General features: G+C 39.1%; 1 protein-coding gene across 2 annotated transcripts in view; it reads right to left on the reverse strand.

Annotated features, from left to right (window-relative positions):
- Positions 1-662: 662 nt before the first annotated feature.
- HACD1 (3-hydroxyacyl-CoA dehydratase 1) overlaps positions 663-15,277 on the reverse strand; it is a 102,273-nt gene continuing 87,658 nt past the window's right edge. For both annotated transcript variants that reach the window (XM_074865274.1, XM_074865283.1), the window contains exons 8-9: positions 12,625-13,097; positions 663-8,293 (exon numbers count right to left, since the gene is read on the reverse strand). In XM_074865274.1, the coding sequence (XP_074721375.1) occupies positions 12,629-13,097 (469 nt within the window). In that variant the 3' untranslated portion in view covers positions 663-8,293; positions 12,625-12,628. The remainder of the gene's footprint in view (positions 8,294-12,624; positions 13,098-15,277) is intronic.

The following is a 15,277-nucleotide window of genomic DNA, read 5'->3' on the forward strand; positions in this document are numbered from 1 at the left end:
CTGGCCCAAAGTAAAAAGTTAATGTTTTGAGGGAAAACGCTTTCTCTGAAATTCATCTGTTTGAAATTTGTTCACTACAAGTATCTGGGTATGTGACTAAAACCTATATTAAGAAAAAAAAAATACATATGCCACTAAAACATGTCTAGAGGTCTACTAGATACTCATCTACCAGACATGCATTCATGGTCAGTATTTTGCATGAAAAACTTTTGCATTGGTGGTTTTAAAATTTTCAGTTAATGACTGTTTTCAAAGTGTTCAGTTATTTTTGAAGATAGTTTTCATAGCTACTTATAGAGGAAAATAATAATAATTTTTGTTTCTTGTTTGATTCCTTGTTTGATTTTACTTCAATAAATAATTTTTAAAAATTATTTCAAGTCATTAGAAATAACAAAAGAAGATGATTAACTGTGTTGCCACACAATAACAGAAAAGACTGAAATCACATGAAGGTATTATTTAAGCAATATATATGCACCAATGCCCCAACCCCCCATACCTGTTTTTAAGCACAGCTTGCTTTTTTCCTTGTACAATTTTAAGGAACTCTCCATATTTCTACTGTCAGTAATGCATTTTCCACACTGCTGTGCTTCAGAAGACATATTTTTGATTGTTAAGTCTTGGGAATTCAGAAAAGAAAAAAAAAATCACAATTATGCCTAATAAGTCTTTATTTCCAAACAGAAATTGCAAAAATATTCTATTACAGAACAGATAACAAGTGCAGAATTCTAAGTATGCGTTGTAACAGTGAAACCATTGCATCCTTGACAAAAAATCATTAGGCACTTAAAACATGAAAACAAAGTACAAATTAAATCAGCCATAATAGATGACTCAACAATACAAATTCATCTTGGTTTTCTGTAATAAAAGCACACACACAGTTGAGGGGCTTTCCATGCCTCCTCCTAAATCCTGCGCAGAGACACTTCTATGTTACGCTGCACACATTCTACTCAGACAATATCAAATTCACATCTGAAAACATAAGTAAGTTCAGCACTGAGAGAATTTGAGAGAACCTTTTTGGAGACAGCAGTAGCAGAGCCTACACTAGCAGCTTCACACAGAGCTTGGCGCATGTGGAGGAGCACAATTATACCAGCTCCGGGGGCAGGGGGGATAAGCTCTGCTTCGACAATTGCATTGAAAAGAATGGAACCAAAATGAATGCGAACAATACACATTTTAAGAGACAATGAAACCTCTGGCCAAAAGCTATCATGGAAACTTTATGGAATTACATTACATTTTGACACATGAAACAGTCTCTGAAAAGGAAGGCCAACGCATTTGCCATCCCTTAGGAGCAGCCCTGGGTAGAACCTCTCCATTCGCCTATCTTCTCACTTGCAGATCTTGAACTAAATCAGAAGCAGAGGTGGCCTCTTAGACCCACCTTAGAAAGGTAAATATAAGAAGCAAGTGTCCAAATGACTAACAAAAATACCCTTCTAGAAATCAGTCAGATGATACACTTAAAAATGATTCTGGGTTGTATCACTGTTTTTTTTAGGTGACATTATGTAACTTCCCCCACAGTTTACTCTGGTAGCATAAAATATAATGAGTATTTTAAATAATTTTAATTAGACACTCAAATAAAATAATATTAAGAATATTAACATAAAGAACACATATGAAGCTACTATATAAAATGTGCATATAAAACATGCAGAAATATCAGCTGTTATACTTCAATTTCACAAGAATTTAAGAATGGGTTTGTACCATAAGCACTAATAGTAAATACATCAAGAAGGAGGAGTTTTTAGGGAATCACCTCACAGCTGAGCCAAGAACTGGGAAGCACAGCAAGTTGTTGAACTACAGACTTGCGGTGAAGAATCTCCTCTTGTCAGGGACTAAAGTGAACAGTGAGGAACTTAAAACCAGCAATATTGTCTTAGACTAGACTATCCCATCACGACCATTAGCATGATTCATTCTGATGGCCTCTTGCCATGATACCATGAATTCATGGTGGGATCATTAAATACTTCCATCATACAATTGTCTGAATTTTCTCCCTCACTGGAGAAAAGAGGGATAAAAAAAAAAGATGAGACACAGCAGTACTTCGTGCAGCAACAAACACCAATGTATTGCTGAAGCCACGTCAGGATTTAGCAAAATACAAATCTGACTGTTTATCTGATAGCAACATGAGGATGTTACTCCTTGTATTTAACAGCCAGATTGTTTTCATCCTTGAACCAGTATTTGCCAACACCTGCCACCGAAGGGCAGTTATTGCTCACACAGGGATGTGAGCTCAGTCAACTATCACACATCACAGTACTAAGTTTACTCCTTGGTCTATGGCAAACCCAAGCTTATGTACTCCCATCATGTTAAGCTCTTGTATTGCTTGAATTTGATCGACACTGAGAGTGTACTGACAGGCTGCTACCCCAGCTGGACCAGTGCATGGTACCCCAGTAACCTGGGGTCATTCCCTTGGCGAGCTGGTGTTCCCAGAATAGGAAGGTATTCTGAAATGCAACTTTATGAAAGGAGATCACTAAACAACAGCAATAGTTCCTTTGTTTAGTGGAATGCTGCAGATCGTTCCATGCTCTTGACCATTATGATAATTTTGAGCCAATTAAGAAATATTTAATGAAAATCTGTAACAAAGTATAATAAATATAAATCTGCCCACTCATTGTGCATTGTAGCTGAAAGGCCCAAATGATTTCTCCAGAATACCCTGAGAGATCAGCAGCCTTGGCTGTCCAGAAACTCAGAGAAGGATGACATTCCTGCCTAAAATGACAGAATTCAAAATCAAGAGAGCCATGCTTTATATGGTAAATACACATCCCTTTATCACCGTCCTTGGCTAGCAGACCTAGAGATGAAAGAGATCAGCTGTTGAAGTACCACAAAATGAAGGATTACCTGGCTGTGAATATTTCAAACTAAGATATACTTAACTAACAAGCTCATGTGTAAGAAGTCTACTGCTTCAGAACGTGCAACAAGTGGCTATCAGCTGTTTGAAATAAAGCTGTCTCAGGATAAAGCACTCCACGGAACACTCCTTGGGCTTGATCTCACACAGACTCCTGTACACAAGTGGACGTGTGCTTTTTGGACATGAGAGTCCCTGGAGGAGCTACTGCACGGATGTTCAGGATCTCACTCTGCAGATTTGTCACATGAGAGCGAATGACAGGACAGAGAAAGACCTCCAGGTCAAACATTTTTTAAACCTAGATTCCCATGTCAGTCTGTAGCTCCACCACGGAGTCCATGAGGCTCAAGGTCTAAGTGATCAACTAACCAGACCAATTAACCAATCCATATATATATACCTGTACTGGATAAAATCAAATATTACATAACAACAGGAATATTTTGCTAGTAATTTGAGGAGCCCACAGAAGGGCTAGGTCACCTAGGTCATTTAGTTTCTTTTTCTGAATCACACAAGACAGAGAATTTTATCTTGCATGGTAATATGGCAGACATCTTACTACTGCACAAAGGAAAGAAAATCAAAGTGAGATTAACTGGTCTCAAAACCACCAGACCTTGTGCAGCTCTGTTCTCTGCAGATGCTGCTTGAGATGCTGGGATTAGCAGAGACTGAAAGCACAGGCGTGCTGAATAACGAGCAAGTTTATGCAAGTTTACTGTCAGTGAACTGAGAAATAGCATTTACAGTCAAAGGGGTTTTTTATAGTTATCATTTCTGAGCCTGCTGGTGGTGAACAGGTTTTTAAAATGACTGTAATGGGAAAGAGAGAAGAGGGAGCAATAATCACCCAGTGTAGGTACCTAGAGTCCTTAGTGGAGGTACCGTAGAGTCCTTAAGCGCCTTCTGTCACCACGGGGAGAGACGGGCTCCTGCCCACCAGAGCAGCCACCATGCTGCGATGCCCCCTTGCAGGAGCCCATCTCTCCTCTCTGACCAGGTAGGTCCCCAGAGATGTTACCTTCCTGACTGGACCAAGGTTTCAGGGAACTGCTGGGCCTGTCCAACAGCCGTCAAATAACAAACGACCTCTGCTGTGTCCCTTTGGTCCCACCTGCATGGTCTCACCCCATCCTTTACTTTGACTCTGAACTGCCCCTGGCCATACTGGCACAAGCCAATTTTCTCTTTGTTGCCATGTTAGGTTTTTGCTGGCTCAGTATGCCAAAACAGCTCAGTGCAGGATCAGACAGGAGCCAGAGACAGTATGAAGGAAGGGGTGCAGTGCAAGAATGAGGACTGGACTGCACAGTCAGCCATTACAGCTTAAGTCACTGTGGAGCTCCAGACCAAATTTAGCACCTCGTGCTAGGCAATGTGAATATCCCACCATGCTGCCTTCCTTGAGATGTAAACCAAGCCATTTAAAGTATGTTTGACTGTGCTGCAGCATTTGACTCATAGCCATACAAACTCCGTTAACAGACACCAAACAGGACTACATAACGCAGCGCTGGATCCTACAGGAAGACACAACATTAAAGATTCAGAGAAAAAGGAATAAAAGCAGCCAAGCAGGCTTTAATCTAACGATGCTGTGAAACAGTCATGTGCAAGGACACTGTCAGATTCTGCAAAGGTACAGCGGAACTATTAGCACGTTGTCAGTGTTTCTATCTTTAGAAAAACTATTTAATCTTATTATTCATTCCACAGCATGTGACCGCATTGGAGGCCCACAAACCCTAAAAAATATTATTCCTCATGTGAAGTAGAGGGAATTGAAAGGCCCTTTCTAACCTTTGATCAAGAATCCTTAATCAAAACTGCACTTGGCTCAGTCTTGCAAAAGTGTCATAACCATTCCCAACCAGGTACAAAATCCATTTATTCATCATTAATTTGCACAGATGTAAAATAAATGAGAAATAATTTATTCGGCTACCCGAGAAAACATCCTTTCCCACAGTGAGAGTACTTCAGCAAGTCTTGATCAATCTAACTTAACTGTACCCTGTCACACAGAAACACTGCTATTAACTTGCCCAGTCTGTGCACAAATTAACATGACCTAGTCACAGAGTACACAGCAGCAGTAGCTATAATAAAGCCGAGTACAAGGTCTGCACTCCTGTGAAGTGGATGCAACTAACATCTCATAATAACTTCATGTCTAGTGCAAGGCCTGAGAAAGCTAAATTAAAGTCTAATCGAGCATATTTTTATTCTGTGAGGAGTTAAGAGAATTTGTAGGACAGGGTAGAAAGGTTAACAACTCCTTGACACATTTCTTGTCAGTCCTGTGCTTCACACAAATCACTGAGAGCTCTGAGAGCGCAGAGGATCAGGTCTTCAGGTCAATGCTAAGTTTAAACTTTGCTGAAACAGTGCTAAAAAGTCAAAGTGTCTGTGTTACAGAGCTTTCCACTTGCTGTCATTTGTGAGTGCTGCATCACACTCCTTCAGTTAAGACCTCTTTTCGTCAAGGAAACTAGAATAGGTTTCTTCTTTTTGGCTAAACCTCTCTTAAAATCTCTCCAATAATTTTCCAATTACTAATACATGTGTGTTATAAAGAACATAGCTGCACGGGAATAGTCCAGACACACAGTAACTTCAGCTCTTTAAGGTGTGTCATGGTACACTATACATTTATTCACTGAGATAATGCAATACAGTGCTAACTAACAAACACTTTTGAAAAAAGTTGCTTCTCCACTGCAAATAAATTTAATTTTCTGCTCTCCACATTTTCTACTTACACACAACCAGGTTTTGCCACTTTACTCATGCTTAGTAATTAATTGAATTTAATCTGAGCAATGAACGATACCCCTTGCCTCATCTCTACATATACACAAAGCACCTGCAATTGTTCTGGATACAATGCAAGATCCTCTCAATCTCTAAAAGATGTATGAATTTTTCCAAGTCAAACCATGTAGCTGCTACACAGCCAAGATCATCTCATTGCACTGCACTAGACTGGAATAAGTTATAGTCCTTGACTGAACAACCCTGGTGCATCTTTTTCTCTCTGGATGAAATACGATGTGGTTCTCCTCAACCTAGGTTGTTGGCATCACCCAAAGGACAACTACATCACTTTGCACAGCTTCCAGCTACAAACACTCAGGGACAGCCTACATGAGTGATTTATGGCATAGGAGGAACTCTTTTGGGAGCAAATTTGTCTTTGATCTATAACTAGGGTCTTGAAGTAGGCAGCCATCCATAACACTTGTAACATGGATGCAGGGTCTTGCAGCAGTCAGATCTCTGCACATGAGCAGCAGATGTCTGTGGCCAGAAACTAGCACAAATTTCACTGCTGGTGAAGACAAAATGTGGAGTTGTGGTGCTGGAACCATAACAGATCACAATAAATCAAACTCTTGTGCTCGCCTCTTTCAGTCGCCAGCTGGTAACGCAGATGTACCCATCGACTCAATTCTGATGTCTTTGTTTCTGTTAAAAGCCCTACTGATATTCAGAGCTCTACTCATGTATTAGTGGTGCCATTCAATGCCCCAAAGTACTATCCATTTTTTTTAAAACCTTATTTTCAAAGATTGACTTTACTGCTTTATGGCAGTTCTGCTTGGGTAGGAGTAGTATTGGATTCTGCTACCATTATCTTGGAAATGGACCAAGATGCTGAATGTGTCTCAACTCACAGACCTGGAACCATAATGATTGATTCTAATACTTTCAGGATTATTTATGTGATTATAAAACTGCTGCAAGGTAAGCTTTCAAATACTACAACAATATAGAAATGCTGTTATGAAGTATCACTTTAAAAGTTTTTTTGAACCTTATTTTATAAGGTTAAACTATTTAAGACGGATTTTTTTTGCAGACATAATCCTGGATGAGTGGAATATTGAATGCTCTTTAAATCAGTTGACTGGGGATTTAATGCTACAGTGACAAAAGGAGTTTTAGTAGACAAAATACCCGATAATATCCGGCTGTAAAAGAAGGACACTCTATCTTTGAACTGATCATTCAACAGACTCTCGAAAAAGTCACTGAAACCTTTTAACAGAACTAGGTATTAAAAAAATGTGTGTAGCTTTTTTTTCTTTGTTTTTGTTTTTTCTCCTGCGGTAAAACATATAAGCAATAACATACAAGCAGCCATAGCTAGGGCAACAACTGCTTGTTGTAGCTGCTGTAAATGTTAATGTGATTCTTTCCATTGGGCTGATATTTCACTTTCTCTTGTCGCAGGATGTTGCTCCAGGTATTCCTGGACCGTATGGAAACTTAAAGCATGGGTTTTAAATTAAGTGACTGTTAAGTTCTTTTCTCTGGTATTGGAGAAGAGCTTGGGGTTGACTGTAAGAGGAACATTCTTCTACTAATGCTTAGTACAGTTTTCATATGAGCTATGCTAGGTGAAAAGAAATCGAAGAATTCATAGGTTTGGTACCTACCATTTTTCTAATGAATGGGCCATCTCCTATGTCAGCTGAGATACAGAGCTGGGATAGCAGGAATGTGTACAAAGTCATGCCCTACCAGGACTCTGGGGATTGCAGCATGGAACCTAGTTTATTGTCCTCATTTGGAGCTGAACTGGACCTTAGACAGGAACACAAGCGAAAACAGGGGTTTAAAAACAATTATACAGCTCTGGTCCTTCAAATACTTGTACACAAAATTAACATCATTCACATGAGTGATCCCATTAAATCCACAGCATTATCTACTGCCCACAAAATGAAAGCCCATTAAATCCACAGCATTATCTATTGCCCACAAAATGAAAGCCCATAAACCACTTGACTATCTCTAACCTGAGGGATTTTTTCATCTGTGCACCCTGGGACAAACTAAGAATGACATGGCTCTGAATGAATTACTCCTCTGTAGCTCTTCTCATCACCTTTCTCATGTAGATAAATGCTAGTGTTTACAGGATCAAGTTCTTAATTGAAAACGTTCACTGCCAACTCACGCAGCTGCCATATAGAGACAATTGCCTGTATTACATGATATTAACAAAACCAGAGATCTTATGTCAAAATATTTTAATAATATTTTAAGAAGCAAAACATGATGAATGTCACATATTGCCACCATCTTGAGATTGTGCTTTGCTACAATTAAACCAATAGTCAGGAGTTTCAGAATTTCCCAAATAAATGTTGTACTGTATTTAAAAAAACGATTACTCAAAATTCAGAAATGTAGCAGTCACTGTGTGAAAAAAATCACTTCCTTTTCTCCCCAAGTGTAAAATATTTCTCTATTGTAATAATGCAGTTTAATGCTCACAAAATCACATCAGATCAAATCCAACACCGAACTGCTGACATACACACAAATTGTCTCCTTAGGATCATCACCCTGGAATTAAAACAATAAAATACGTTATTGATATTTCTTGTATAGTAGGAAAGCTGCTTTTTATATTCAAAATAAGCCAACAGCTTTGTCTTCTGTGTATGCATTTCACCTTCTGCATCTGCTTTTTCATCCTTATGTCAGACTGGGAGTCTGTGACATTTATTATACAGCATCACAGGCTCACAAAATTCTCCTGGGTAAGCTGGACTGCTAGTGTCTGATCTAGCTCAAGCATCTGCCCTTTCTAAAGGAGGACTCCTTCACTCGAATACCCCCAGAACTGCTCACACTCACCCCACCTGCACCACCGTCTTCCTAAGCTAACCAAGGCGGGGTCCAACCAGTATATTCATGGGACATGTCCACTGCTAATCCAAATATGGATATGTTCTAAATTATATTATCATAATCATATTTTGAAAGAGCTAGAGATTGAATTTATTCTGTTTCTTCAGCAAGCTAGTTCTGCTGTGGAAAAACCAAACCAAATGAAACCCTTCTACATATGTAAATACTTTTTCATATGAGTTGAAATCTAACATAAATTCTAGTTTGATTTAATCTATATTTTTCTATTCTGGTGGGGTTTAACTAAACCAGAAGCAACTTACCTCCACTTGTTTCATTACTGACACTATTCTTAACGATTAAACTTACTTAGTGGCTGAACACATGAGCAAAGAGTGTGCTTAAAACCCTACCTTACGGGTACCAAAGCAGAACACCTTTCTTTCAACGATGTATACATCTAATAATTTCACGCTGGATAATATTTGCCCAAGACAAGGATAGGCTGAAATCTGGCTGCCTGACAGGAATCTGGAGGTGTCTTTATTTTCAAAATGTGGTATCATTTTTCTCAAGGTCATTAAAAGTGAATTGTGGGGCAGTTCGTATTTCTTTAGCTACACTGAGACACCACAAGCATAAAAGAATTTCAGCAGAATTTAAGCTCATGTTGGTATCCTTCTGTTAGAAATAGGTTATTTATAATAGTATTTATCACTTATTTGGATTGTACCAACTTTCAAGATTAAAAAAAAGATCACACACTGACAGAGTTTAGAACAAAATGATTCTCTTTGATGTTAAGTCCTGAGCAAGTAAGCAGTCAGCCCCCTGTTTTACAGGATGCTGCCCTGCGAGCTCCACCTTGAGTGAAGGGCTGCACTGCTGCTCTGTCAGAAACAGATGGCTTTTAATCATCTGTTTGGAATTAAAAAGCCCAGTTCCAATTTTTACTTTCCAGGTAAGATACACTCACACGTAGTCGAAGGTTCAGCAGTCCTTACTCCCTACGCACCAGCGCACCTCTGCTCAAGCTCTCCTCCTTCAGTCCTTCTGCTCAGACGACTGAGCACTATTCTCTTCCTCAGGCTCAAGAGTCCCAGTTTCATTCTTTCTTTCTGTGCTCTTTTGACTGACTCCTCTGAGCAGCTGTTTAATGTTACTGTGCTGTATGTCAAAGCAACACATACTCAATCTTTCCTGCTGTCTCTTTCTAGCAAACAGAAAACCTGATGGATTCTTGGTCAGACAAAATTTGCATTTTAACCAGCCTTCTGGACAATCAAATTTTTGTCAGTCTGATTAATTTATCATCTGGCAATTTTTCTAATCAGATTTTCCTGTCTATTTTTAAAAATGAACCAGGCCATTTCCACTCCTTGAACCTACATTTACTTTGAAGCTAATGACATGCCCTTCAGGCTTATCAGGTTAAACCAATGAACAAACAAGACTTCCTTCAGCTGCAGGGCCATACCAAAAATTATTTTGTAATTTAATACAGAATAATAAAGATCATTATTTTAATTACATTCTAAGGTCTTGCTGATGTCTCATTTTCCATTTTACCATCTGTGATAGGTATGCATCTACTTTAGCGAAGACACGTACATGTCTGTTGAGCATAATTATAAAGGTGCAGGAGCAGATATTAAGGCAGATGGAGTTTCCCACATTGCTCAGTGCCAGCTCTACAGGGCTCTCCTATCTGACAATTCTCTCCATCCAATAAGAAAAGTTCTTTACAATGGCAAGGATGGTGTTCAGGAGCAATACTGCCAAAATGATTCATTGGGATGCAATCATGCTCTCCCTATACTGTTCCAGAACCTGCTACCTGCTTGCAACATAGATGCTTGCAGCAGAGCAGCTTCCTTCACTTCTTATTTACAGCAGCAAATTTTTGTGGGCCAGGAATGTGTGAGGGAAGTTCTGTCTGAGACTTCTGTGGGCACTCAGTGGCGTAAGGAAGCTTCAGCCACCCACTAACAGGGAAGAGCGTGGAGCAGGGAAAACATAAAAGGGAAATTGAAAAGAGAAAGGAAGTTGTTCAGTTTTTAGAAAAGGTCATCTTCAGGGAAATATACTCATTACAGAATTTAAATTATCTCTAATAGTTGATAATAGTACCAGGATAGTAGCTTATACTGAAAGCATTTAATTTATTTGGTTTTAAAGGGCTAACTTCACTTTGTAAATGTAAGTGTAAATCAGGGCAGCACAACTTATCCTTCTGATTGCTTTTTTCTTTACAGCTTGTTTTGCAAATTTGGCCACAGAAGTGTTTTTCAGTCTGTCAAGCATGGACAGCATTTAATTAACCCATACAGATGCTTAAACATTTTTGTGGCTTCTATGTGCTTCTCTCTAGATTAAATATTCATAAAGAGATGCCTTTCATTTTCTTAGCTGCTGTAGTTACTACAATTAAAATTACATGGTATGTCTCCAGCGATTTATATTACAGGAAGAATAGATACAATAGAAACTGCAGGGTATAAACAGCTTAGCCACTAAGAAAAATTCATTAGGTATTTCTTAACCTTTCCAATATGCTGCAAGTTTTTACAAGCAAAAAAGCATACCATAGCCACATGAAACTGCATACACATGCACCTCCTCCTAGGTAATCTCCTGCCACGGACTAGGACAACTAGGATTCACTAGATGGCTTCTAAGTCCCTTCTCACATGTTTTATATTATTCTAATAATAAATGAAAGCAGTTTATTTTTCTATTTCTTCAAAGAAACTGAAACTGAGTGAAATTGTGCCTTCTTGGTACTAGCAATCTGCTAGTTTAAAATTTAGGAGTCTCTGATGATGAACCACGTATGAATGTATCTTTGATAGCACACTTTCTAAATACCATCACAGGATATTTTCAAATACATTTCAGAACCTAGCCAGAAGAAAAGCCCTTAGCTTTTGAACTTAAAATTTCTGGTTTGAACAAGAAGATGCTATTTTAATTTATTTAACTTGAGTAATACAGTCGTGAGATTGTATCAGTCCAATTAAAGCATATTGTATACAATGGTAGTTCTACTGTAAATTTTACTTACTGTTATATTAACTTGAATCCCCTGGAAAAATAGAGTTCTATGAAAGGCAAATCTGACACATTATTGTGAGCTGGGGAATTTCTGAGTTAGCTTAAAAGATGAGGAAGTATTTATACAAATTGGTCTTATTCTGTCAACAGGGCAAATGAAGACTGAAAACATGCAGACAAATCTCGTCAAAGTCATCTGTAATCCGTACATGGCAAACTGGCTCAAGGTCAGAGTCCAGACCCTGTGCTGCATTTCTCTGAGGCAATACACAGAAGGTAGAGGTCCAAGGGGGATGGGCCAGTTCAAAAGGACAGAAGAAAGCAAATGACACTTCATCCTGTATCTGTAACTCCCAGATGCTGAGCTGTCTTATGGTAAAATCCTCAGCAAGACCTGCTGTAGTGTATGGCAGCTTCCTCACTGCTGTTCACAAGCTGTTCCACAGCCCAGGGCTGCAAGACCATACTGCTCTAAACTTTACCTAACAAGAGGGAACAAGTGCACATAGGCATGCTCATCCTTCACGGGGCAATCTTAATCCTTACTTTGGCCTCTGTATACATCTGGAAAGGCTGTGCCAGGATTAGGTGTCTTCTCTTGTAGATCATAGCATCTGACTCCCTTTAATAAAGCAATTCACAAAGGAGGCTGGTTCATGGGAATTGATACCAAACCAAACATAGGTTGGTAGAGACATATATCTGAGATATGCAGACACTACTGACTGACTGTGAATTATGCTGATAATGTGTATCTATCTATGCTTCCCATCTAAAGTTCACAATTAGAAAACATTGCTCAGCTTTATGGTACATTATATTTATTCAGAAAACTCCAACCTTTCACTTATTTATGAACACAACTTTCACCAAGTGTAAGGTAGAAACATCTCTCTAAGGAAGAACAGACCCACACTGTTCTCAAAACAAGTTTTCTCTTGACACATTACTTGAATAAAAACATTTTATGTGGTAAGAATGTGACCTACCTTTTTAGTCTGATTCACATTTACCAAACTGCAACTTCAGAATGCCTTTGCCATGAAGTTGAAGGATCTGGTTGTATTCTTTGGGCATTGCATGGAAACCTGGTTTAGGCAGCTGGTTGTCGTAATAGTGGTGGCTGATTGGCATCTTCTCTGTGGATTTTGAGAAAGGCCAGAAACCATAGAGCTTCACATTCTCACACAGCTCAAGAGCAGCACTAGTGATCATAAAACCAGATGACAACCGGTAGGCTTTCACTCCCTTAGTTCTCCAGAACTGAGCAAGACTTTTCAGATAAGCGGGGTGAAAAAATATTGCCCTTTGGGTTGCTTTGAACTCTTGCAGAGTGTGATATACTTTAAAAGAAGTGGCTGTGTTGCTTCTGAAGGAAAATGCTGGTAATAAAAGGAAAGCATCTCCATAGACCGCAATGTTCTCCAGAAATTCTGTCTTCTTTTCATTTAGTTTGTTGTATCTGCAAAGTACAACATTTTAGGAAAAGAGTGAATGGAATGTACTATTGATATAAATATTACAGACCAAACCAGCACAACTGCACTTGCATATATAAGCTATGAACTCTGCTGAACCAGTTCAGCCCGTCTACATTGCAAATTTATACCAACCTGTTATATGTTGTCATACGTGCAGTTATGAAAATATGGCTTTATTGTATAATAAGAACACACTTCACAAGATTGAATTTGCAACATGGAAGCTTCTGAAGCAGATCAAATTCACTGCTAATGAGACCATTTTTGGTCTCATTCTGTTTACAGAATTGATCAAGAAATTTCAAAGGAGAATGAAAAAAAAATCGTATTTATACTTTCTCTGTTTAAAAATACATGCACTATGATATGTACTGCATGTGTTTGTGAAATGTGTTTCTTCCATGAATAGGTATACAACAACCTCTCTTCAAAAGCTGGGTGTCTGCCCTGTGTGGAAATACAAACATGCATGTGAGCAGTCTTGGGAGTGTTAAAGATTAGTGTGTGCTCAAGTTTTGCAGGGTCTTAGTAGCTTTTGATATACTTTTAAAATAGCTGAAAATATAGGCATGTCTATTTATCTCCTTCAACTACAAAGGGAACACATGGAGATCTGCAAAGACTTAGAGATTTCACAAATGATGAGGATTTATCCTCAGATGCTTTGTGTCCCCAACAACCAGCAAAGAGACCTAGTTCTCACCATTGGATAATTCTGTGCTCCCAAATACTGAATAGTGAACTTCCAAAGCTATCCAAGAAGAGATACAAGACACAAGGGGGTCACTCAACCTGTTTCCTCTATGGATCTGAATTGCCTCAACCACCTGAACACCCGATACTCCCACCCTACCCTTTGGGATTCAAAGCACTGCGTCCTCTCTTGTGGGTAGTTGTCTGTCTGAGCAGTGTATTTTCACATTTTAGGACTACCAGAACTCACTTTCACAAATGGCTCCATCAGAAACTGGAAAACTTAGTTTCATTTCTCTTCACAACTTGAGTAGGTTCAAACCCTCTTCTCATGCAACACTTCAAGACAAGAGGACAGCAGCCACTGCCATTTCCATTCAAAATGCTCATGGAGGAGTTATTGGTTACCTCTTGCACAAATGAACTCATGTGAGGAGTGATACACCCCTTCCCACCCTGAAGGGGTTTAAATTTACAGCTGCTGCTTCCCAGAAAACCACCATTACCACCAGACTCTGAAACAAAATGAATGAGAGAGACTCAGCCCCTCCTGTTGACCCTGGATCCCCGTGCATGCAAGAAGCACCCAGCCAAAACAAGCAAGAAACACCTGAGTCTAGGAATTGTGGCTGAAGGGCCACATTCTACTCCAAGAATGTTCTCTGTTTCTACTTAGTGTAAATTATATAAAGAGCCTTTAGGACAGAACTTAGATCTCTGTTATTCCTTAGCTAGAAGCCTGAACAACTCAACCTCATCTTGTTTTCCTTTGCAGCTCTGCTACTGTAAGGGGCAGTGTAGCCCAGCTCCATCAGGACACATAAGAACTGTGCTTCTTTCCTCCAAAAGAGTCACCTACATTGTACACCCTGACAGACACAGCTCAAAATCTGATTAACCTTAACAATAATAACATCAGACTAGACCAGTACCCAAACACAGAATTAGAAATTAAAGTGAGTAAAGTCAGAATAGGTCTTCTGAGACAAGAAACTTAGTTCTGTTAAATGGTGCCAAGTTGCTTCCTGCCCCTCCTTCAAAAGCATTTACAGCATTCTCTGAATATTTAAATAATTAATTTGTAAAAATCCTAAAGTTCTCTCATAATCTCATTTTGTCCTCACACAGGTTTAGCTCCTATTTCCTTCAGTGTAACTCCTATTAACCCTGGTGTGGCTTAATTTGCCTAAAAAATGAATGCAGCTGTGGCAGAACACCTTGATCAAGCCCAGACAAATCGTGCATCAGGTCAGGAGTCACCAATGATGCTGAGTCACTGGACAAAGTTTTCCTTCCTCATATTCTTGTGTCTCTCCACTAACACCAATGAGTTAAATCTGGTTTTGGGGAAGCAATAATTCATCTTCTTTTAAGTCAAAAAAGGCTGGGTAAGCATCAAGGTAGTTAGTACTCATTGAAAAAAATCCAATTCTATCCTGGAATCGATGACAAATGCCTGTTAGTCAGT

This window comes from Strix uralensis, chromosome 1 (assembly GCF_047716275.1).
Source record: "Strix uralensis isolate ZFMK-TIS-50842 chromosome 1, bStrUra1, whole genome shotgun sequence".
Taxonomy (NCBI): Eukaryota; Metazoa; Chordata; class Aves; order Strigiformes; family Strigidae; genus Strix; species Strix uralensis.